Genomic DNA, 26,361 nt, shown 5'->3' on the forward strand with positions numbered 1-26,361 from the left:
TAAAATTGATTTTCTTTAAAATTTCAGGTGAAATGTAAAAAAAAAAAACAAAATTAAACATATTTTAGACTCATTTTAATCACATTTCCTAGCATATAAAACATGACTCCTGGCTGATATTTTAGAATCAAAAGCTGATACAATATCACAGTGAGCGCCACTCTCGATCACAAACAAAAACCGATCATACAAAATTGCAGATTCTACTAAAGGCGCCAATAGTAGTCTCACTGAGTAAAACTTAACTACATCAGTTCAAGTTGACTCTACAATAGCATCAAGCGCAGTCACATCTTCTGGTAAAAATGACAGATTATATTTTTGTGTGGCTTGCTGACTGTAGTCATAAAATCCTAGCCCATCTCTGTATTTCACATTATTCACTGAACAATGTCTCATGTCAAGTTTGCTGAGCAGACACTCTAAAGCAGCCCTGTACGAGTGAATTTTCAAGTGGGAGTAATCACCCTCACTGAGGTTGTCGCGGTAACTTTCAATGGCATGACAGGCAGCCTCACATGCCAAATAGTCCAAATTAAATTCATACATTTTTGAGTGTTCACTTAAAGGGTAGCCAATTGCAGGTTTTAAAGTCAGTTTCATGTAACAGCAGCTGACCATGTTAATAAATAGGGCGGTTGTGCTCTGATTGAACAGTCTTAGGAGAGTTGCCCCTAAATCTCCACAAGGGTGCAACCCTACAATACCAAATTTGAAGTTGTCTGTCTCATTAAATGCTTGCTGTACCAGCGACTCAAATTCTTCACTTTGTAGGTTGTTGTGGATTCTCATATTTACATGAACAGGTGGATGGGTGTTTGAATGAGAAATGTTTTTTTTCAGTAATGTTTCTTCAAATTTCCTGTCCAGCTCACTGGCAGTTTTAGTTAAAATGTCATTTGCCTCAAAAGTACAAACACGGAATCCATATTGGTAGGCAAGAAATCTGCTTAAGTGTCCCAAACCGGAACCTACATCCACAATATTGAAGCAGCCAGTTTCCGAAGCTATTTTGTAGCACATTTTAGCCATCACTTCAATTTCATGCCGTTTCTTTAGCTTGACATTCTTCCAAAGATACTTACTACATTTTTTTGGTGTGGTTGTATTGGGAACTGTGGTATATCGAGGCACTGAGTGAGTTGTAAGTATTTGTAGAACACAAAGTAAAGATAAAGGGGCTAAGGGCACTTGCGTGTATGGTTGATGATAGTTTAGCAACTGCTCCGGTTGATTTAAAGGCAGATCTTTCAAATACAAGCGCCAGCTAGGGGGTAGATTTCTAGTCCAGTGTTCTTCAAGATAAAAATCGGAAACGTACGAATTTAACAAGTTTCTGTACAATTCAGTTACACGATAACAAACCAGGGCAGAATATTTGGATTTTTCTGGCATAATTTATGATTTGAGTGTCTATTTTCCAATAGAAAAAAAACTGAACCAAAATCTAACAACATAGAGGTTATGTTTATATTATTGTTTTGGTTGGTTAAACAGTAAACTGTTTTAAGTAGTAGTATGAGAGAAAATTGAAAGATGGCGCAACGTCATTCGTACACTGCTTATTTGCTTCGTGGAGAAGAACTAAAACACCAGATCAAATTAAAAGACTGTATTTGGCGTAATACAAACCACAACAATTAAAAAATCTTTGTCGTGTAAAGTATAAATTAATAAAAAAAAATTACATATAATAAAAAGTTATTCGACTACTATATGTTTTGTATACAAGTATAAAGGAGCAATAAATCAGGGCTGTGCTGCTAAACTGCCTGAAGATGCAGCACCTAATACATAATTATATCGTTCCATGTCCTTAAATATGTATAATAAATTGTACAAAATTAATAATTCATAATGTGATCAAGCTACTTGTAATTTAAATTGGAGGTGATGATCTGAAATTTTCAGACAAAAAATAGAAATAATTTAATTTTTCAACACTAACTTGGCTATCAGTCCTAAAAGAATTCAGTATCATCCAAACCAATCTTAATTTGAGCTTTACAATATTTTTAAGACATGTGGAGAAGGAGGCTATAAAACACAACACACTTTTACACACAGACACAGATCACTGCTTAATTCTAGTTTCAAAATTGTCACCGCTCGTACTATTACTCACCACCACAGTACTTTTAGGATTCATTCGGTCTAACGAATCTAAATTTCGACTGCCTTTGTGCCGTCGTTCTCGTTGTCTGCCTTCCGTGCTAATATTTGTGCTTTGAGTAGCGTTTCCTAAACTGAAATCCAACACAAAAATTGTAGATTTAGGTTTAATTTTTGTAAAAATTACAAACCTGGAGGACCTTCCGGATGTGAGACTACTCTGACTGTCATGCAATCGACTCGATGATGGTTTCGATGTGTGCCGTTCGCCGCTGTCCGCCCACGGCAACGTCGATGATTGCTAAACAAAGCCTTAAACGGTTTGTAACACAGAAAGGTAAATTTACCTGATTTTCGACTGCAGGGCATAAGGTTTGCGAGTCTGACGTGTGGCTAGACTTGGAACCAGCCATACAAAGACGCTGAGGCGTCGGCTGACACGAAGAAGGCACTGACTTAAAATAAGCTCCTAAAACATTTTTGTAGAGGTGAGAAGTACAATTAGAGAGAGGGTCGTACCATTGGTGCTGCCGCTCTGTTTCCACACTTTGAGCCGATCGCTGATTTCTTTGAAGGTAGGTCTGCGATTGGCTTGCTCCGCCCAGCACTCCACCATAAGAGCGTAACAGTAACTAGGACAAGCATCAGGACAAGGAAGGAGTTTTCGAGAGCGAATCATACTGATCACCTCTTGATTATTGTAACCGTAATACGGCTAAAATCACCCACAATATAAACAAAAATTTTGGACGAAAGTTTCAAATTCAGACCTGTAAGCCGTAACTGTAAATCTCCCAGAGAACTACCCCGTAACTCCAAACATCTGATTCGGTAGTGAATTTTCCGTATAAAATTGATTCGGGGGGCATCCACCTTACAGGTAGCAACGATTTGGATTGTACCCTTAAACCCAAAAATCCATTATTATACAACAACTTGCCAGTACAGTGTATAAACAATACCGGTAATAGTCGCTCGCGTACATGTCCCTACTGAGTCCAAAGTCGCTGATTTTCACTTCCAAATCTTTGGACACTAGACAGTTTCTGGCTGCTAGGTCTCGATGTACATAATGATTCTCAGATAAATATTCCATCCCTGCAAATGGTAAAGTCGGTAGAAATACATACCAAATTTCTTGGAATTCATTTGGATGAATTCCTAAACTGGTCAAATCATATTTTAGAGTTAAACAAAAAGCTTAGTTCAGTTTGCTATGGCATACGAGTTACTGCGAAATACATGAATGAAAGGACATTAAAAATCCTATATTACGCAAACTTTGAATCTGTGCTCAAGTATGGGATAATATTTTGGAGTTCTAATAGCTTAATGGAAAAAATTTTTGTTTTACAAAAACGAGCACTTAGAATAGTCAAGAAAATGGGATACAGGGAGAGCTGCAGGGGGGTTTTCAAAGCTAATGGCATTCTGACGGTGTGGGGACTATATATTTATGAATGTATAGTTTTCTTTTTCAAAAACAAAAGTATGTTTGATCTGGAGGTACATCATAGTTATAACACTCGAAGCGTAAATGTAAATTATCCGATACACAGATTAACTATAACCGAAAAAAATCCATACTATGCCTGTTTGAAGCTTTTTAATACATTACAAAATGATTTAAAATTAGAAAGAAATGAGAAACTTTTTAAAAGAAAGGTAAAACAGATGTTAATTAATTTAGAGTCATATTGTATCAGGGATTATGTAAGAGACTATTAGGTGTACGCTCACCTTAAAATAACGCTGTTTCTTTTTGTGTTTCATGTATGTTTTTTGTAGTTACAGGAAATGCACTGTGACCATAATTAGAAATAAAGAAGACTAACTAACTAACTATTATCACTGGCTGTTAACACTAACCTTGGGCTATTTGTATGGCAACGTCCAGGAACTGGTCATGCGTCAAGCATTTGCCATTCTCTGGTGAATTGCCAATCAAATATTCGTGTAAATCTCCCTAAAATTGCAAGAGTAGTTATGAGAGGGTTTTTAACATTTTTGTGTCACTTACTTCAGACATATACTCAAACAACATACACATAGGTTCCTGCTTAGTAACCACACCTAATAAACAAATAATATTCGGATGTTTTAATTCGGAAATCAATTCAATTTCCCGCTGAAAATCTGCTTGAGTTTTAGCCGATGCGTTCTCCTTCAAAGATTTGACCGCGACAAATATTTTGCCCGTTTTCGTTTTCAACTCGCCTTGGTACACTTTGCCTGCAAACGAATCAGTATTTTCAGAAATTGAGTTTAAATTTTTGTGAGTAAAGATACCGAAAGCGCCCTCTCCCAACTCCTTGATGAAGCGCACTTCTTTGTAGGTGTACTGCGGTAAACTCTGGTAGCTTAATTTACTGTGGGCGTGACTTCGATGGTTCATGGTTGTCGGAATGTTATTGGCGGAAGGCAAAAGACTGTTCAGTTCGATGGGGCTGGACGGTCCCGGGTTTCCGTATATGTTTTTGTTTACTTGGGGCAACTCCTATGCAAAACTCGATATCAATCACAGTCAACGACTAGTTGACTACGTTTACTCACGTTTTGAAGATTTCGGGTTGCCTTAGATTTTCTCTTGCAGTAAAAAATTGTGAAAACCACTGCAATTAAAGTTGCAATCAGCAGCAGAATACCCAGAACGTAAGTTCCAAATACATGAACTGAAAAATGAAATCTCCGGTTTATTCCACTATGTGACAACCTTCGAGTAAAAAGAACAAATATCAGGAGGTAACAATATACCCCCTTTGTGCATTAAGCGACCAAGACGGAAGTCGCCATTTTTGTCCCCGACATACTGTACAATTGAATTTGAAACTTCCAAGTTAACACAGTTTTGTTTATAGTTTTGCTTTTCGGTCCCTTAAAGGTTAATTTTTGCAAACTTAAATTAGTTTGAATTATTATTGACGAGTGGATTTGTGCGCAACAGCGGTTTGATTATCGTCACTGATTTTCTGACGGTGCCAACCGGAAATTTACGGCCGCCATACTGGACGATTTTTGTCTCCCACTTTGGTTGCTATTGTTACTTCCTGCTATATTTTTCTATTCATTGGTAATAACTAATAAGTACTGTTCTCGCGGACTGAGTTTACCCGTGCGTCATCCCTCTGTGATTTAGAAGTAGACATGCATTATTCACTTCATCCTTGTCTATTGTTCACTTTCAGAAAGGGTAAATATCTAAGTGAATGTCTTCCAAAAAAAAACATTTACTGATTAGCGCTTCTATTTCAGTCATTGTCAGTTTGACAACCATCGAAATTTATTTGATTTGTTTACTATTAATTCTTTTCCGTTTCTTTGTGTTGTTAATCATTTATAAAGTTTTCTATTTACCACACCACCACAGTTCTTTTAAGAGCTATTGTTTCTACGCTTTTAACATTCTGTAAGTACTTTCATAATATTATTATTAATATTTTTATGTCGGCTGTCACGATCTAACCAAAATTGGCACAATTACTAACCTGTTTTGAAAAAAAAGTGGGAGTGTCTATTATAATTTTTATTTAGCCATTTGTTTTTTCCTAAATTCGGAATTACTTACTATTACAGTATTTTTTTAGAAAATGCCTGGAAAAATTCTCTATAGACAAGCCCAGCAGTTAATTCTTAACCTTTGTGAATATTTTGAATTGGAAAAACCAATGGAGGACCTTTAGAAGCTTTATCATCTGTTCAGGAAGAAAATAAGAAATTTTAAGACCTTACATACTGATGTATTTTTTTTGACACTAGAAGGTTGTAGCTGCTTTGAAAATTTCCCGCAAAACTGTTTATTCGATTCGGGAAAAGCAAGCAAGTAATCTTATGATTTCCTCACCTAGAAAACCTAAATCGAGACGTTATCGACGGGTCAAGACCACTGATTTATCTGAAAGCATTAAAATGGATGTTCGAAATACATTATATGATATGTACAATGATAGTATGTTAATAATAGTAAAATATATCTACTTTTGTAAGAAACATCTATTAACATTTCATTGTTTCCAGAGACTGAGATTTTTGGATTGCATTATAGATTTTTCATAAAAATTTCTTCAAACATATTAATAATAAACTCATAGAAAAAATAAAATAAGCGTCTAAAATGTTTTCCAGCGGGTTTAAAATAAAATTAGTGGATTGCAACCTGAAAATGAGATATGATACTACAGCATCACTCAGAATGTCTTATTAAATTTTTAATTTGTTGTATTTATTTTAGAGAAACATGTAACCATTCAGAACCTAAATCAAGAGCTTAAAGTTAAAGAAATACTACATATTGGTGATACATCTCTGCGAATTTTGGTAAATAAATTAGGTTTCCAATTTAGACGGAATTCTATGATCCAAACGGAGACTTCTCATAAATAAAAAATGTTATTTCGGTCAAGATGTTTTGCTTTGGTATAAGGTTGTTTTAGTGCAAATTTGCAGCCAAATATCTCTACTTTCTGACTGACAATACACGCAAAATTTTAAACGCGACGAAGCTTTAGACACGCCCTTTTCTATAATATGAACACAACAGGTTTGTTGACGAAAACTTGATTTGATTCATATGATTATAAATGACGTAGCCTTCGTGACGCACGGGTAAACTCACTCCGCGAGAACAGTAGTCAAACTAATATTTTGAATGATTTGACTGTCAAAATTCAGATGATTTATTCAAACATTTCACTTACCGCATTTTGAAATTCCGCATATTTCTTTTCTGTTGTGTTCAACATAACAAAACGGTTCCGTTTCAAGGTCTCCAGGATTCCTAAATAATTTGATCAAGTAGGGCACATAATTTCAATTAACATAGACACAGAAAAATTTAAAGTCGCATAATTTACCTTCGTGAACGTATTATCAAGTTAAGCAATTTTCCGCTATTTACCTGCAATAATTATGCCCGGCCAGTTCCGGATAGTCGGACGGCAACAAATGAAACTGATGAGACCATTTTATGCACGTTTCCCCGGTCGCTGTTGTGTTTTGAATGCCTCTGTACAACCTTCCGCTATCCCAATAGCACTGCTCTTCTGCATATGCCACAAAACAGAATAATTAGTTTTTTTTCATTTAGAATATTTGTTCTCACTGAGTAGGTCAATTGCTTACCTTTGTTACCTTTAAAATCGCCTACACCTAACGACAAACAATGGCTAGAACTTGGGTCCATTTCCACTGGGAGATTCTCGCACACCTCCAATTCCATGATTTGTCCTAATTATTTTTAAATTTCCTTAATTCATTACCATTGTATTCGAAGATGATGTTACCTATCACTGGATGCCTCTTAGCTATGGAATACTCTTTGCTACACAGCTCCGTCTCCAACAAAATACATTCATCTCTACATATCCTTCTCAAACTATTAGTCAGTCGTTTCCTAATATTTTTGAATTTGAATTTGGTCTCGTTGGCCGACAACTTGAAATCCACAATGTGCGTTTCCTGTATCTGATTCACTACCCGATAATCCAGACATAAGGGGAATGCCGAAAAGCATATACTCGGCTGAGCAAATTTACTACAGCTCGTTGATATGTCACTAAAAACAAACACTGTCACCCTGTAGATTAAACAGTAATGAAACAAATTACTTTGACCTCGAAATTACAGCAAACGAATTAAAAAGTTTGTGTTCGATGTCTTCTTGGCTGTACGGGGGTTGAACGAACACGTACTTGTTGGCGAGAAAAGCTTTGCACACCTGACCTCTGAAAATATGGAGATGAGTTTGTTAAGAGCTATCAAGTAATAGCAAATTTACGCACTTGTACACCTGACAAACCGGTTCCGAACCATTAAAAAGCACCGCGGGTTCCGAGCTTTCCACGTTGTCGGTAAGTTTTCCGGAACTATCCAGATCAAAAGTGATCGGGGCGCTGAACGTTTTGACCTTATGAGGCACGGTGGATAACAAATGGGGCTCTCGATCCGCAGTTTTGGCTATTCTGTTTGGAATGAACGTGGTCATATCGTCGTCACTAAAAAATTCATATAAAACATTTTTAAAGGCGAGTTGTCTAAAACGTTTTTCCTGAAAAGGGTCCTAAATAATGCACTTCCGGGTTCTTTAAATATGTAAAAGGACAGAAAGCCTCCTACTTAAGGTTTCCGGTTTAGACCGACAACAGGACACTGCTTGTCTTTTATGTTATTTAAATCTGTAATATTTTTGTGATTTTTACAGAAACTTAGAGTAGTTTAAAAAAAAACGCTTTCACAAGCCGATAACCCATAAGCACTCGTTAATTTATGAGAAAACAGTCTGCAGTCGGTTTACTTTAGTATCAAACCAGGATGTGCAAATAGTGTAATTTTATCACAAAAAAACAGAGGAGAACAGGACAGAGAAGTCAAATTTTTGTAATAGAACATTCCTAATTTTATAATTTTATTTTGTTCCCCATCTAAAATTAGCCCAAGTTTGTATTATGTTACTTATTTGAAATAATCACTAATAAACGATTTTTTTACCTCATAAACGTCTAAGATGCCATTTCGCGAGTAATCACGGTAAAGTAGGCTGTGCTAGCATATCGGCGCAGTATCAATTTGACTCTCCATCAAGCACGCCGAGCGAATTTGTCGTCACGATGACGTAATTTGACAGTTGGTCAATACATTGTTTTGTTCAATTACGTCATCGTGACGTCAAGTTTGCGGCCTTGCGTCAACATATGCACCGCCTACTTTGGTATTAATAGAAAGTCATTTAGTTGTAATTGATTCGAAAAGAATACATTTTTCAAATAAGTAACATATAACAACTATAAAGTAATCCTAATTTCGAACAGGGAATAAAATAAAAATAGGTGTGTTCCATTTGAAAAACTTCACTTTCAGCCCTTTTTAGAACTGACTTTCACCCCGTATAATTTCTTACGGTATTTTCGATTGGTATATTTAATGCAATACTAGTGTATTGCCATACTATTTTAATGACATTTGATAGAGTGGGATACAGATACATTACTGTTGCACTAAACTTACCAATTGAAAACGCCTTTTTGAAAAGAATTTTTTTTGCTTAACACGACAAAACACAAAAACCAGTCCAATTTCCAGGTAAATACCTCAAAAACGAATACAGTTGGGAATATACAGGGTGTCTCATTTAAAAGTAACCTACAATCATAAAATAAGTCAAAATAAAGTAATAAGCAAGCAGAGGTAGTAAAAAAATTGGCTGCGTTTATCTCGATGTATAATCACAATATTAGCATTTCTAGATAGCGTTGAGTAATTACCATAAAAAGCCGCTGGCGTAAACCAGGTAATTACGTTCGTTTACCTCACATTATAATTTGCTGACGGTCAGTTTTATGTCACTATCAAAGTGAAAAAGTTGTTTAATGTGACGTCCAGTCCCGACCAAAATGTAGGATATGTTCTGTATTAGTATGACTATTACCATTTTTAGGGGTTAAAATGTACTAATACTCACCTTTCTGAATCGACATTTCCAAAATTGAGCGCGTTTGCTGCGGTGCTTCCTACAAGACAAAGTTGCCAGATAACCCAGAAAAAAATTATGTCAATCATTAGACTGAACTTACCCCAGGTTTGAGTTTCGGGATTAACTATTAAATGAGAATGTGACGTAATTTTATCCACTCCATTATTGGCAGTACACTGAACGAATCCCTTATCGAAGAATTCAAGCTTTTTTATAGTCAAAACAGATCTCCAACGATTGTCTTTCTCCTAAAATTAGACAAATTACGCCACTGCGTTGACATATTGCAACGTTCGTTTGCTTACTTTGAAGACTTTCATTTTCTGCCTGTTATTGCCCCCTTCGAGTTCCACTTCGTTGATTTTCCAAAGAAAATTAACTTTGGTGTTGTTGGGCTGCAGGTTATGCACGTGACACACAAATTTGGCGGTTTTTCCTGGATCTCGGGTAATGTTGAGCAGCGGCACCACAAATTTAAGAGTTCCTAAAATGTTTTGTTTACATTTCAATGTATATTTTTTTGATTAACAATCAATGCTAACTAACCGTTTGTAGTCGAATTTTCGCTGGAATACTCCTCTTCATAATCATCCTCGTCAGTGTCATCGTAGTAGTCAGTTTCCCCAGTTGGCGTTGTATTCACTAGAAACATTAAAAATCAGTCACTTTTTTGTTTTGATTTGAATTGTTTTTCTTTTGTTGAAAGGGATAATTTAGTTGATTACTCATTTATTAATATAAACCTCCGAAACATTTACATTACAACCTTCAAAAGTGCGAGTTAAAATATGACATAATTTAGACGCAAAATCACTTATTAATATAAACAAATATTAAAATCGCAATTTTATTAGTTTTATAGGCGGCAATGTGTGCAAAACCGGTATTGAAAGAGTGTGCAAAAACAGTTGAGTTTTAAGCCAGCGTGTTTAGGGTACAGTTAAGCGCCCAGTTAAGTTGACCGGAAATTAAAAATATCGCTTTTAACAGTAGCGTAAACCATCCAAAATACGGAACAGCATTGCAAAATGTTGGATTTTGTGAAACGGTCGATTTCAAATTAATGAACACTAGTCACACAAACAAAAACCGTTATAATAGGACTAACTTAGTAGCAATGCTCCATTAACAGAAACGCACTATACCACTACAAAATATGGTTCAACAGTATATCTGAAAATAAATCTGTGTAAATTTAGATTTCCAGATCTGAAAAGATTTCGTGTGTGTTTACGCTAAGTCGAAAAGTGGCTCCAGTCGAATTTTCCTTCGCGGACGTGGTGCATGCAACCTGATTGAATTGAAACGAAACAGAAAACATTTTACTAAAAGTGTGTCACCCGTTTAAATAAGAAATAAAAAAAGTGCCAACACGTGTGTTGCAAAAAATGTGCCAGGAAGCCGTAAGTGGCTTTTAAAACGAACAGGTAGCGCCCTGGATATGACGCACCTATAAATGGGAATTTCCAGGAAGAAAGGTAATTAATTCTCCACAAATGTCAATGAAGGTGGAATATATCTCTATTTGACTGTGTAAGTTTTTCTATAAAAACCACGAAATCAGACACAATTCTGACAATAAATTTAATCGGAAATGAAAATACTGGTTCTAAAAAGTTATAAGAAAATTATCAATTAACAATCTTTAAAGCATTTCTAGATCACATTTCAAAATTTTGACAGAAGCAACTATCATCAATACGTCAGGATTTAAGTGATCATCCGCATGAATTATAGATAAAAAACCATAATTTGCTATAAAAAATGCAAATTATTTTAATTATGTTGGTTAAAAAAAAAAAAAATAAACATCTATTGGTCTAGACGACATTATTGTATGGTAAAAGAAAAACCCAATAAATTTTATTATTATTTAATTTATTTATTTATTCATCTATTGGTATTCGAATTACTGTTGCGTTGCGGTAACTCTCTAATACCTTAATTTTGATCTGTCAAAAGTAAATACACTCTAACTTCATAATCAAACAAAACAGATAATGGTAAACATCGACTGACTTGACTTTTAAGTTTACTGAAGGTCCGTATTGTCAAAACAGCAAAAATGTGAGCGACCACCGCCTACTATACTAGAAAGCCTGGAAGGTGCTTGTCAAAAATTCCAATATGGCGGAAATAGTGGTGACACTTTGCGTTTGTTTGTATTGTGAAAAATTTGCTTACCTAGTTTCAATGATTTACAGATTTTCTTACATTGAACAGTGTTTAAACTAGTTTGCTGTGTTGTACTTTCCAGGACAAATATTCTAACCAATTTGTTTAGGCTGGACTTGATTGTGTATAAAAAAGCTCTATCTATACATATCTGGATCAGAAATTAACCCTTTTTTGATTTTTTACTTATAACTTCCAATCATCTACACGAAACAATTTAAAAAAAAAACATATTTTTTACCGCATCTGCATACGTTTGTGTATAAAACGAAAAACGCCATTAAAAGTGACATTTTAGGCTTTCTAGTATAGAGGGCGGTGGAGCGACTAATAAGAGTGGTCGTTTGTATTTGACAGATCCAAAAATCGGAATTAATAAAATAGAGAGTTGTCGCAACGTACCTACAATTTCACTGCTAAACTAAAAATTAAAAGCGAACTAAAAACAGGGAAATGGTAAACAGATTATTAGAATGTAAATGATTAGGAATGTTTCAATCACACAATTCCCTTTGCAAGTAATCTACTGGACGAGTTGAAAATAACGTTTTGCAACATCGCAGCAAAATTTTCGCTTACTTGGACTTTTTTTAGTTTCTTTTGTCTTTGTCTCGCTCACGCAATTATCAATGTTTCTCTGTTTGTTATTTCTTTTACCATGTAGTGGCGTACACAACAACAGAAACGTTTGATTCAACAAAGCTAAAGCGTGACGAAGCACTGTTTCTGTTTAACCAAGATGTGACTAAGTGAAGCATGAACATTTTTAACGAAAAAAACATTGCGCTAGGTCGAGAAAGCTAGTTTTATTGAAATTCTGTTGTTACTGCTAAACTGGCAAAACAAAAGAGATTTCAAACGTCCTAGATATAGTATAGTGCTGCCAGGTCTAAAATTACTACCGCAGTAGACTAACCTAACCTAACCTATAAAAAGCGGTAGATTTGACATTAAAAACGGGAGAATCCAAATCTCTTATATTTTTTCTTAAAATCACTTGATTTAAATTACGCACGTACACAAATTGTTCAAATTCGTATATGTTGCAAACTAAATTACAAAAAAAAGCAAACAAACAAAATACAAACTTGTAGTCGTTTGCTTATGAGGTGTGGCAACACTGCTTTGTCATGTCAATTGCATTGCCTGATATTCCATATTTGCTATCTCTCTCTTTTTTCACGTCTTTGTCTCGCATGAGGGAAGGTGTTAGTGAGATGGCGCTGGGGAGCTGAAGGCTGCCTGACATTTCACTCGTAGCTAAATAATTTAGATTACCCTCCTATGTTCCTAGGCAATGTTTAACTAAACAGTGATTGGACTGCATGGGGAAAATAAATACTGGTCCAACATTGGTTGCAAGGATTGGGAAAAAATCCCTTAAAAACCCAACCAGACCCTGAAATTACTTAATTTCTATGAAATAAGTTACCAGCCAGCTTCTCATAAGCTTCAAAGTGCATTTTGATCTGGGAGAGCTCATCAAACTTTGGAATAAGTAGTGACTTTGTTATTATTCGTCAGCCAATTATTAATCACCTTTTGAAACACATTTTATAATTATGTATTTATTTGTAAAATGCCTATGAAAGAATTATTGTGATTTAGAGTGTATTTTTGTAATTTACTTACTTTTCCAAATTGGAGGGAATGGCATGTAATTTGTTGACCTCACTTTCGGCTAATCCACAAATAATGCACGTCATCGCAGCATTGTGAAGAACAATTATGTTTAATAACTAAATATAAAACTAAAACAGAAACACAACTTTTGCAAAAACACAAAATTCAGGTTAAGTTATTCATTTCCTCCATATTGCCAAGTGGAAAAAAGAATGTAATTTCTTTACACTTTTACAATGTATGTGAGTGAGACAGAAATATTGCTTTCAGTAATAGATAGCGCAAATAAACGCCATTTGGCAATACCGCTGACCAGGTTGACGTTGCAAGTGGTGCCATCTCAGTGACATCTTCCCTCGTGCTAACAAAGGAAACATGATATAATCAGATATTGTGTGTGTCACAGAAAAAGACAGTAAACTTGGATCAGTCCGATCAGGTTCGGATCAGCTCGGATAAAAAGATACTTGTTTCTACATATAATATCAGAGCATTGAACTTTTTTACAACATTTAAGGTTTTTACTCTACTTGTTATTGTGACTCTCAGAAATTTGGTATAATTGTACGAATTATTCAATTATTGTTGTTGATTGCTAAATTTCAAGCCCACCTTCCCGTAAACCGTAAAATTGACCTAACAAAAATATTTAAATAAAGAAAAAGCACAATGAGTCCAAAACAATCCGCTAACGGTTTATTTAACGGGTTAGATATGTTTATATATTTGTGTTAATCTCTGCCAGGATTTCGACGTGTTTAATTTAATTTTCAATTCGAGCAATAACACACGAAATCGAACTAAATTAACTGAAAGACAATTTGTTACAAATCGATACACAAAACTTATAGTTCCTACCTATTTAATCAGATCAGATCTGGATAATGTTTGAGGACGTCCTAAAAGGACGAAACCAATTTGTTATTCAGACTGAAATAGACGCCCTATTTATTTATATTAAATTAACAGGTGAGATATTTTTTGATTGATATCCACAAACACCTGTTAAACCACATCGATTTAAGCGGAATTTTTGCGTAATTCAGAACGTGTCCAAAAAATTATTTCCATTATTTTAAAATACGGTCTGCCAAGTATTTCATCTGTTTAGGTTGAAGAAACGTCAACTTGAATGAAATCGATTTGTTTTTTTCCACACAGAAAATATTGGTTGAGTGACAATTTCCTCTTTTATGTATGGTTCATTTATTTTCCCGTGGCGGTTACGTCATCATTTGCCTTTCTTGTCTATTACATGCGTTCCGAGCGCGATAGAACTTTGACGTCATCTAGTCACGTCGGCAATGAATCAGGACGACAAGGCTCGGAAAATCGGCCGCCATTGTTGACAAAAAGTAAACAAAGAGACATTTTTTATTTTTTGGTATTTGTGTTTAGCAAGGTTCTTTCTACAGTGGTAGTAGTAGAAAAATGATACAGGGTGAGCAAAAAATGAATTTAAAAAAATGAAAAAATTCAAGTTTTTGAAGTAGAAATATATGCAACACCGCTATTTTTATAATTTTATCTTGTTCCCCGTTTAAAATTATGACAAGTTTGTATTAGGTTACTTATTTGAAAAATTAATAGCTTTTAAAATAGTTGACGTCACAATGACCGTAATTTAACAAAACAACTGTCATATTACGTCATCGTGACGTCAAATTTGCCCGGCACATTTGATGCAGCGTCAAAATGCTACTATCCACAGCCTACTTTACCACGTTAACCAACTGTCATGTTACGTCATCGTGACCTCAAATTTGCCCGGCACATTTGATGCAGCGTCAAAATGATACTATCCACGGCCTACTTTACCATTAATATTCGCGAAACGGCCTCTGTCGTTTATCAAGGGGCCCAGTGAAACATTCTGAAGGAACTAGAGTTTGTGGAACAGAAAAGGAAGCCTTTTCTAATAGAAAACACTGTCACAATGAAACAGCCCATATATTTACTTACTCCCAAGAAGAGTTTTTACAAGAACACTACAAAAACCAAGTTTATTCAAGCCAGTGGTTCTCGAAGAAACATGGATATAGAGTAAAGGTGTATTTAGCAGAAGCTGACAAGGTGATTTACCTAATACTATAAAAAGGACCCTGGTAGAGGTATTAATAAGCTGCCAATACTAAATAGCTTATGTTTCAGGTACCTTTATTTGCTTAATCTGGAGTTTGCTTATCATGCTTTGAAAGGGTCCAAATTTAAAAAGTCTCATTATCAATTGCTCTAAAAGACTCTAAACAAAAGGTGTTTGAAGCTATGGTTATAATGGTGTTGTCAAAAGAGTGTTGAAAAAACAAATTTCTAATAAGTTTCAGGTAATATTAGAAAGATACAAGTTACTTAATACATAAATTTGATCAAATGCCATTATTTTGCAGAATTAGCCCTTATAACTGTTGTCGTATCTTCTCTGACTATAATGCTAGAAACAGATGGTGCTACTGTTAAATACTTTTACATCAGATAGTAGGTTAAATTACTATTTTAATTGTATTATTTACACATTATGAAATATACAAATAAAATCAGTTTCTTTTTTGTCTAAGAAGTCTAGTTTTCTTCATAAACAATCATAAAATTAGATAATTTCTTTAACTGAGGTACCTACCTGTTCTTACAATAAATTGAACTGAAATTGAAAAAACATGTTAAATAAATCACACAACAAAACCAAATTGATATGTATTTAATGCTGGGTAAATTTACAAAAGGAAATAAATAATCAATTTAAATCACAAAACCAAGAAGCAAGTTCTTAAAACACCAACAATTCTGTTATAAGTTAAAACACTGCTTTAGGATTTAATAGTCCCCAGGATACACACATTGCCTTTCCTTTCTTGCAAATTTTATGGAATAATTCTTGAAACGTTGGTATTGGGCTGTTAACGACTCGTTTGAATGCACCTATCAGTGATATTTTTTCCTGATAATTTAAATTGAATGTGGTTGTTGTTCCCAAGCCAAAGTTTGATTGAAACTTTCCGCCTTTGTTTACCACCAAATGTTGCAAGTTTTCCAGTTTGGTGAAGAAAAATCTTAAATTCTACGAAGGTCTCGTAATAACAACACTAATTAAGTTTTTAATTCTTCTGTTTGTAGTTATTGGTGTTTTTCAACTTTTTAAAATTCCTGACCTCAAAATGTTTAGCCGACTGTCAGTTGGCACTATGCTCTATGTTGCCACATCTTCCACGAGCAGATGTGAACCTGGTGTATTGTTGGTGCAGTAATAAACGGACCGATGAATTATACAGATTTCGAAAAAAAAATCATTTTTGCATGCAAAACATGTTGAGAAGATTCTTAGAATGTTTTTTTTCAAAACAATATAGTTTTCTCATTTTCATTTATAATTGCTTAATGAAAGATACATATTGTGAGGTTTAAAGGAGGAATTTGTCAATACGGCAACGTCCAAACAGGTGATTAAAAAGATGGATAGCCTAGCTTGTAATAAAAGACGTGCGTAAATTTCAATATGGCGGAGCACTTGATGACGTAACCGCCACGGGAAAAAAATGAACCATACTTACTAATGGGTGTTCAATAATTGTTATGGTCGTAGTTGGCTGTGCTTCTAGCATGAACGTAAGGCCGTTGATAAGTTCGTATATGTTTTGAAATGACAGCTGTCATATAATAATTGTTTGCAACGTTATCTAAGACGTACGCTTTTTGTGACAATTGCCATCCATAGGCGACCTGACCATAACAATTACTGAACACCCGTTTTTAATTTTTTTTTTGGTTTTTAACTTGCTTTTCGATAAGTTGTATTCAACAACAGTAAAGAGAAAAATCAACGTTCTCGTCAAACTTCATGTGACAGTCTGTTGATGAAGCGGCTGTGACGTCATTTGACAGTTCATTGGACTAACAACCGGATAAAGAGACAATTGGGTATTTTTGTGTAAGCCATTTAAGGAAAAAATGGTATTTTACCAACGTTTTTTTTTAGCCATGTATAGGAAGCAAAGCAGAAGTCACGTTTACGTTAATTAAATAAACATCCATCAACTTGTGAAAAGTCATCCGTATAATACCGAGTATGGCAAAATTCCGTTAACCGGCATTGTGGCTCATGCGATTTAACAGTATCTCGAATAAATAGGTTTCTTTAGACGTGCACAGACAAGAAATGAATGACTTGGTCGGACGAGGCCTTATTTTTGTCGTGATTGAGCCACATTAAGAAAAAATCAACAACTGACACGCTTTTCGCTGTAGATTTCTAGCTAACCGCATACCCGAGATGTTGTTTTACGTAAAACAGTTTAGGTTTTTCTAGTTACAGATCAAAACACGGCCGGGCTGAAAGAAAACAAGCTCCTGAATCAATGACACCGCTTTGCAACAGCATCGGGAATGTATAATGTTTGTTTATACTGGGTGATTTGGTTAGCATCGAACCTCCGGCCAGATCAGTATGAACGGATGTTCATAATGTCTAAATATAATTTTCAATGAAATACAATAATTAAAGTGTGTTGGTAAGTATCAAATTTATAGTAAATCAAAGATGCCAACCCTCTTCAATGAGAAGAAAATATCTTACTTTTTCAGTAAAGGAAGAAACTGAGCAAAGTGAGTAGTTTGTGATTGGTCAAGAAAACGCAACTTTCAGCTTGCTGCTTTTTCTTGACCAATCACAAACTTCACAACTGTGATTTACGCAAATACTGATTTATTATTAGAGAGAGTAACAAAGTACTCACAAACGGCATTAGTTTTTAGGTCGTGTGAAAACACATTGTTTGGACAATTCCTGTTTAAGTTAGACTTTATAAAGAACCGATATGTTAAGAACAAGGAGACGTGACAACAATGTCAAACCGAATAGAAGGTAACTAAACCCAGCTTTTGTTTAACATTAAACAAAAACAATGTTCTGCCAGATTAGACCGGAAGTCGTCCAGGGGCATGTTGTACGAGAATGAGGAGCTGAGATTGAAAACGATCAACATCAACGCCGAAATCGAAAGAGGTAACAAAATTGGATCAAGGTTTATAACATTCATTTTTATGCAGTTTAAAAAAAAATAAAACGTCCATAAAACACAAAGTAAAACTTGACACTGATTCGGACGTGCTTTGACCCAATTTTTTTTTGGTAACCATCCAGAAAAGAAACAAAAACATCGTCATAACCATTGTTCTACAATATGTAGCTTGTCATAACATCGATTCGTAATAATGTGTCGCTTTTTAAAAATTAACTACAAAAATCTATAATGTTTTACAGGACAAAGTGACATTAAAAAGTTGAAACGGGAAAACGAGATGCTCAAAAAAGAGATATGGTGTCTGAGAGATGAGTATGACAAATTAGACAAATTGCTCAAAGAGAAAAAAATTGATTTTTCCTCTTCATCCACTACCTACTCAAGCTCCAGTGATTCGGTGAGTATACTGATTTGTTTAGGTTAGAACGGATAATTGAACCACACCCCACTGTCCTAGGAGAGCTGCTCAAGTTGCACCGAAGAACCTGAAGAGGTAGAAACGTCGCAAAACCTAAAAAACGTGCAAAAAAGCCACCTGAAAACCATTCACGACCAGTTCGATCATCTATCGATCGTGACTGAAGAGGCGTCCTGCGAAAATTCTGACAAAAATTCGATGAACACGAGGTGGAAGTTTGTCGACGGTGATCGGTCCAACGATATGACTGGTGGCCCTATTTTAGGCATTCTATGGCGAACGATCAAAAGGACAATATGCTGTGGACCTACGGAGACAAGGAAGCGATCAAACCTGACCAAAGTTATCCGATCTACGGGATGGCAATCGAGAGCAGCCGATCTCAAACTTTGCCCAATCAGCAACACCAGAACGACATGAATTTTTTCGCTCCCATTCAGCATTCGAAAAGCTTTGATGACAACCACTTTAATCAGGTAAGATGTTCTTCTTCTTTAAATTCTAAAACAAAAACTGATTCAGTAATGCTGACTGTCATTCACCCTAAAAAAATCTACTGCACGTACAGGGTGATTGATTGAATTTTGACCACCCCCTTAACTTTCTTAATTTTGCTTTTAGCAAAACACGTTAAATACAAAACTAGAAGATATTTAGGTCTACTTTATTTTTAGATAAACAGTTAATATACAGGGTGTCCCAAATTTTAGTAACGAACCAAACTTATGTTTCTTTAAACACAATGACCAACTTTTTATCCGATATTTGCATTCTACGTCAAATTTTAGGAATTGATGTAAAATGTCTGTATCGATATTCAACTGTTTCCGCAGCATCTGTTACTTTAACAATGTTTCCTGGACTATGTGATTAAGGGTTAAGTTAGTTACTCAAATTTGGGACAGCCTGTATAATAACTGTTCATCTAAGAGTAAAAGTAGACCCAAATATCTATAACTGTTGCTACAACTAGTTTTTTTACTAAAATCAAAAATATGGAAGTTAAGGGGGTGGTTAAAATTCAATCAATCAAGGACGCTGCTGCAGAAACATTTTAATATCGATACAAACATTTTACATCAATTAGGCCTAGAATTTGACGTAGAATTAAAATATTGATTAAAAAGTTGGTCATTGTATTTAAAAAAAACATGTTTGGTTTGCTACTTAAATTTGGGACACCCTGTATAATAACTGTTTATCTAAAAATAAAGTAGACCTAAACATCTACTAGTTTTGTATTTAACGTTTTTTGCTAAAATCAAAATTAAAGAAGTTAAGGGGGTGGTCAAAATTCAACCAATCAAGGACGCTGCTGCGGAAACAGTTGAATATCGATACAGACATTTTACATCAATTAGGCCTAGAATTTGATGTAGAACTCAAATATTGGATAAAAAGTTGGTCATTGTATTTAAAAAAACATAAGTTTGGTTTATTACTCAAATTTGGGACACCCTGTATAATAACTGTTTATCTAAAAATAAAGTAGACCTAAACATCTACTAGTTTTGTATTTAACGTTTTTTGCTAAAATCAAAATTACGGAAGTTAAGGGGGTGGTCAAAATTCAATCAATCACCCTGTACATGCCAAGACAGTTTCTGTATAAACCATCCCGTAATATTTGGATTATACAGGTGTGGTAAATCCAAAAGCGACCATAGGAAAACCGTGTAACGGACAGAGAAACGTAGGTAATTGCATGCGCGGGAGAAAGACAGAAAACGAAAAAATATCAAGTAGGCCATATTTTTAGCGCGCTGTTGCCAAACGCCGTAAGTATTCAATACCCTCGACAAACTTACTTACGGCGTTTGGCAACAGCGCGCTAAAAATATGGCCTACTTGATATTTTTTTCGTTTTCTGTCTTTCTCGCGCGCATGCAATTACCTACGTTTCTCTGTCCGTTACACGGTTTTCCTATGGTCGCTTTTGGATTTACCACACCTGTATGAGCAATATGTATAAGGGTTTTGGCATAATGCCTAAGTGAAGAATTTAATAAAAAAGCGACATTTTTGCCAACGCAGGTCCATCAAGGGCCCTTGTATCCGGAAGAACTATACAGACAGACGGCGCATTGTCATAACGACGAGGGGTCGCCGACTCCGCCAGTGGCCGTCTCCCCTACTCCCCCGCCCCTCTACGAAAACCAGCAGGTGGTTTTCCAGGAGCGTGACAACGCCGAAGCGGAGAATTTCTTAAGGTAAACTTATATAGGTACATATAATGCTACCACAGGGGAAAGATAAACGGGGATAGAGTAAACACCCCATTACTCTTTGATTTCAATTCGGATTTCTGTGTCATCTCACGGTAGAGGGGAAACTGTCAAGAATAATTGTCACATCACACAAACAGTGTGAAGAAAAAAACGGTTGATTTAGCGTAAAATTATCACCAGACTCCTGATCTATTTCAGTAAAAAAATAGTACACACCGACGCCACTAATTTCTACCAGAACGTGGTTTTAGTACCTCCAAACCCTAATCAACCTTTGAAAGTGCCCAGCATGGAAAAAAAGGCTACCGATCTAATCGTGAAAATCGACAATCAAAACTTTGCCAAAAATCTAACCTACAGCAACACTACCCCCAGCACCACTTTTTCCAACGGAGGAAATCTAGAAGAACTGCTGCAGGACATCGAATCAATCTCGCAGGTAATTTTCGGTTTGGGAGGGGCGGACCTGGACTGAAACCATACCATCGCAGGATATACTGAAGCTAACCAATTTGCAGAGAGGCAATGCTCCGCAACTGCCCACCATCCACGAGCCCCCGCATGGTACTTCCTCCTTTCAAGAGCAAACGCATTTCGACCAACAAATTCATCAGAGGGATTTGACGTACTTGCAGAATCCGGTCATGGATCATTTAATGACAATGAAGAATCCTGATTCCAGCGATACTCAGTTGACTGGAAGCCAGGAACGGTTGCACAAAAGTGAACTGAACGTGGTGTTGATGCCTAAAGCAATGCCGCTGATTGGATTTGACAAGTACAAAAACATCCAAAGGTACTATACCAACTACAAAACAAAAAAACTCTTAAAAGTTGCATTTCAGAAGTTTGGAAAGCCTCACTTCCAAAAATCTGGACAACATGTCGGCTTCGCAACAAAATTTGTGCGTAATCCCACCATCTTTTACTGACGATAAGGAAACAGTAAAATTGCACGTCAATTTACCACCACGACCTCCGACACCGTCAAACTTTCAAGATCCGAGTTCTGGATATCCAATAACTAGTTCACTACCGACTGGAAAAGATCATCAGGACCAAAATCCGTTTTTTTTTCGGTCACCTGACTGACAATTACGTTAATTCGGATTATTTTAGCAGGAGATACAACCCAGAAAATTTCAAAAAAGAGGATAACAGTCCCGCTAAGGTACAGCAAGACGATCCTGGTAAGATTTGCTTTATTTTTGCAACGTTATCTAAAGTATTTTTCCTTGCAGGTAGCAAACAAGAAGAAGTTCATAAACATCATCACACTCCGGTGGAAAATGAAGAAAACATCAAACTGAAAACGAGCAATCCATCTCCGGACGGTAAAGAGCCAAAACAAGATAAAAAGCAGAAATCTCCCAAAATGAGCATAACAAAAAAAGTGTCCATACACTTTAAAGGAAAGAAGGAAAAAGAACGTCTGAAGAAGTTGGTCTTAGATGGTAACCCTGATATTAGACTGAGAGAGAGGAAGTCTTCGATATTTGAGTGGAAGTTAGTTTTTGTCGTCAATTGTAGTGTTTTTATTTGAGGTTTGTTTGTAGGAATAACGGGGAAGTGGTCAAAGAATCGGCAACCCCAAAATCAAAACCCAGCAAACATGGATTTCACCAGAAAACACCCAGTATCGAATCTAAAAAGTCCACGACTGAAACCTCTAACAACGCTGAACCGAAAACTCCCAACTCCTCGGAAAGCGAGAAGAAAAAAGAAGCAAAAAAGGAAGAGAAGAAGGGCAGGAAAAGCGTCTCTATTAGTCCTGATCGGGCAAGGCATGTTCATTTAATGCACGACGGTGAGTTGTTATCCACAAGATGAATGATTGTTATATAATGCAATTTTTTGCAGTAATGAAGAAACACAAGAAGCACAGTAGAAGATCAGGAGGATCGCGTGTCCATCGTGGTTCTGCCGATCCCAGAGCGGCAAGGGAACGTTCCTATTCGATCTGCACCGATAGATCAATGATGGGACCTGGACTCGGACTCGGTTTAGGTTACGGGAGTTTTATGTACGACGATTACAGCGACCGGGAACGAACTAATAGCGGTTCTTCGTGCGATTCTCACGACAACCACCGAAAAATGTCGGCTATTTCCAATGTGGTAGTGACCGGGAAGGTTCCGTGGTGCGGATGTTGGGGTAACGGGTGTTTGTGACCAAAAAAACGTTGAGAGCATACTCAAAATCGTTATCATTCCACAACGCGATAGACGGCCCATATGTGTAAGGTGATTCTATTGAAAATCGAGTTGAAAATTGTATAAAAACTATTTTAACTATAAAGTGAAAAATATACAATGTCGACAAAGATATACCCTAGCATTTTGTTATTTTGAAACTCTCGTTGAATCACGTCAGTTACAACATAAATTAGATTGTTATAATTTATATTGAACCAAGTGAAATTATACCTATTTTACATTATCCAAACTTACCGATTAAATTGTCAAAAGTAGTACCTGCCTTAAGTGTGAATAAGCCAACTAGTACTCAAATGCTTACCTGAAACAAAAACATGGTCGTTAAATTATTGAATTCACTTCAAGCAGTACTTAAAACAATCCAAATACCACCACTCAACCTAATAAGAAATAATCATAAGTTTAAAGAAAAAGCATTACAGTCAAGCCAAGTGTTTTATTTAGATAAAGGCTATAACACTTAGAAGACCATTCTATAGTGACTGTCGTACTCGTTATAGAATTAATATCCTCGCATTTCCCTGGGGTGCTTTTCTTTGCATCGTCCTTTTCCCCGGGGGTTACACATTCTCATAAATAAAGCGAAGAGGGCAGAGGTTGCACATTTGACCAGTATATTCGCACATGTTGCCAAATAAATGAAAATCTACTGAAGCAAATTTGGTCAGGCCTTCAATGTTAACCTCCTGCTATCTAGTAGGGATTCTTATGTTCCCCACCATTTACCGTCTAGGTAATAAACAACCTAATTAACTGTCAGCATTCCCAAGAAGGTTTTTCTTCGCCAAAGGGGCCAAAGAAGTTGAACGCGTTTCGCCAGTCATCAAACCAGCTAATTTCGAATTCCGTTAGAGTGCCTTGGATAAAATTTCAATTACAAAGCCTCCGCCATTGTGTCATTTCCCTCTGAAAACTGTTTTTCCCCTTATGGAGCTGTTAACTCTCTCTTTAGGAACCGCCTAACCAAGCTAAAACAGTACACCTAAATGGGAAAAGAATCTGATAACTTTATTTGCTTAAACACTTCCGCCAAGCCTATAGGTTTGTTTTTGGAAATTTGACCTCCCTTCAATAATTTAGGGGATTACACTTTCATTACTCCTTGGAGACCCCGCCCTGTTACCATTGCAGGCTTTAAGCTTTTTCTGCCTGATTAAAATTGGAAATCTAATCCGAATATCGCCAGGCAATTAATCTTATCCCCCCAATGTCCTTTTTTTTTGTCAAATGCGCAGCAGAGATAATATTAAACAACCAAACCAGATTTATGCCGTTTTTAACAAGAATCGCTCGAAATTTAGGAACAGACTAAGCTCAGGCTTGTCCTATTTCAAGAATTAATGGATTTCACCAGATTAAAGGCGGATCCAACGTTTCTGTGTCCCAAGGGGCCATAGAAAAGTATCAAATGTGCCGCATTTTTGTCCACTGCCAAAGAGTTTTCCGGCGCGTCTAAAATATACAAGAATGGCGTTAAAAATAGCTTCAAGATGTCTTTGTGGTTTTGTTTAGGAAATGTAATAAGGCATAAGTTTGGATTTGCGGTAACGAAAAAATGTAGAAGGGAATCTTAATAATATTCATAAAGTTGTATTTTATAGCTACTATTGTAAAAGACATCTGCAAACCTTGGCAGTTAGGACATTTAAAGATTTAATCTCTTCAACATAAATAAGAAATAAAAAACAAGTTTAAGTCTCATATTGCCCTTAATGGTGTTATGCTTAAATTTACCACTCATTCAAGCATCCAATTTGAATATATTCTAGTACTGTTCCCTAAGGATAATGTCATATTGAATGACATTTATAGAACATGAAAGTAATTTTAGAAATGTCATCGGATTAAAATAAATTCAGTCTTAATATCAATGTCCCTTTACAACCAGTTAAAAAAGCTTAACAAAAATACATATTTATTTACTATTTAGTTTGCAGCCAAATGTTGTAGAAAGCTCTCGAGAAAGCTAATACATTTTGACATCAAAGTTCAATAGCAAATCAATGTTCAAAGTTTTTTTGGTACCTAAATTGATAGACTGTGCCATGTAATGAAACATTTATAATACAAAGAGAACTAAAAGTCCATTATCTCTCAGTGGAATTGTTACATTTCCTATTAAGAATAGGTACATGTTAGGCTACCAACAGCAAAGCACATAAGCTATTTTCAAAGTTGAATTGTGCATCATAGTTAGTTTTGACCTTCCTATCTTTTAAGATAATAAAGTTCTGTTCTGAAACTAATGTTAACTAGCTATAGAGTAAGTACAAACTAGGCTAAGGGTCACATACCTATAGAACTGAAGATCACAGCCAAAGCAAACACACAAAGAATCCTATTCATAATTGTTGTCACTGCTTTTCATTCATTTTACAGTTCAAAGTAATATAAACTATATCCAAAGAGCCACTATTTAATTCAATAATTTACTACCCTGATATGTAGTAGTATCGCGCACCCAGCTACCATACCGTCCCGTTATTTTCATATTACTTTACTGTCTGTAAACAGAGCGAAAAAAGAGGAAGACTACAGAAGCCCCCAATGTAATTAAAACCTTCCCGGTATTCAAATTGCACAGTGGCAGAGGTCACAATGCGTTCAAGAGACCGGGACTTGCATGTCCATCAAAACGCCGCAATTGTATTGCGGTTCCGGTATTAACACTGACTTAATTCATTACTTTCAAAGCAATTTAGGCAAAATACAGCGAAAAATATAAACAAAACTTTACGACGATACAGCCGACACCAACATAACACTATTCTGTACTATCTAATCTAAATCTACTCCCACGAGTCCCACAACACGGGATAGGGACAGGGACAAGAAGAACAACAAACACAAATGTCCAAGTGTCAAAATACTGAAATTTTCATCGGGATGATGACAGATAATGGAAAGTCATTTTGTGAAGTGACAGATGACATTTGACCAGGTTATTGGCGCAGTGACATTTGCGACATTGCCAGCTTGATCGTGATACCTCAATTTTATTGTAATAAAAATATTAAAAAAGTAATAAAAAATAAAACAAGTCAGCTTTTTCAATAAAAACCTTTATCAATGAAATGTATTCGTACAAAATGTTTTACTTATATTCTCT

At 35.8% G+C, this 26,361-nt stretch overlaps 3 protein-coding genes across 4 annotated transcripts; 1 reads left to right on the forward strand and 2 right to left on the reverse strand.

Moving 5' to 3' along the window:
* Positions 1 to 58: 58 nt before the first annotated feature.
* Positions 59 to 1,484, reverse strand: LOC145726480 (methyltransferase-like protein 25B). Its single transcript, XM_081975592.1, is given in 1 exon segment — positions 59 to 1,484. A coding segment is annotated over 1 exon segment (1,320 nt). The 5' UTR covers positions 1,396 to 1,484; the 3' UTR covers positions 59 to 75.
* A 113-nt stretch (positions 1,485 to 1,597) lies between these two features.
* On the reverse strand, positions 1,598 to 26,108 carry LOC145726461 (tyrosine-protein kinase transmembrane receptor Ror-like). 2 transcript variants are annotated; one of them, XM_081975550.1, is made up of 21 exons: positions 25,547 to 26,108; positions 10,124 to 10,219; positions 9,883 to 10,061; positions 9,678 to 9,825; positions 9,566 to 9,614; positions 7,890 to 8,102; positions 7,716 to 7,832; positions 7,392 to 7,663; positions 7,231 to 7,335; positions 7,007 to 7,151; positions 6,807 to 6,886; positions 4,666 to 4,784; positions 4,402 to 4,609; positions 4,133 to 4,344; positions 3,982 to 4,078; positions 3,075 to 3,210; positions 2,883 to 3,015; positions 2,632 to 2,827; positions 2,460 to 2,581; positions 2,304 to 2,413; positions 1,598 to 2,246 (listed from the first exon to the last, which is right to left on the reverse strand). In XM_081975550.1, the coding sequence occupies exons 1-21, from the start codon at positions 25,596 to 25,598 to the stop codon at positions 2,075 to 2,077; spliced, it is 2,961 nt and encodes a 986-aa protein (XP_081831676.1). In that variant the 5' UTR covers positions 25,599 to 26,108; the 3' UTR covers positions 1,598 to 2,074. The 2 variants fall into 2 exon arrangements, with proteins under 2 accessions (XP_081831676.1, XP_081831677.1); XM_081975551.1 differs by lacking the exon at positions 25,547 to 26,108 and adding an exon at positions 13,385 to 13,424.
* LOC145726506 (uncharacterized) lies at positions 10,782 to 23,361 on the forward strand. The gene is given in 15 exon segments (XM_081975634.1): positions 10,782 to 11,055; positions 17,676 to 17,877; positions 18,115 to 18,230; positions 18,283 to 18,371; positions 18,630 to 18,787; positions 18,848 to 19,017; positions 19,074 to 19,284; positions 20,843 to 21,018; positions 21,217 to 21,475; positions 21,528 to 21,832; positions 21,882 to 22,104; positions 22,106 to 22,196; positions 22,278 to 22,542; positions 22,593 to 22,843; positions 22,897 to 23,361. Coding segments are annotated over 13 exon segments (2,556 nt in total). The 5' UTR covers positions 10,782 to 11,055; positions 17,676 to 17,877; positions 18,115 to 18,183; the 3' UTR covers positions 23,208 to 23,361.
* Positions 26,109 to 26,361: the final 253 nt, after the last annotated feature.

The sequence above is a fragment of the Ips typographus genome, linkage group LG3, assembly GCF_016097725.1.
Source record: "Ips typographus isolate SLU linkage group LG3, UJ_Ityp_2.0, whole genome shotgun sequence".
Taxonomy (NCBI): domain Eukaryota; kingdom Metazoa; phylum Arthropoda; class Insecta; order Coleoptera; family Curculionidae; genus Ips; species Ips typographus.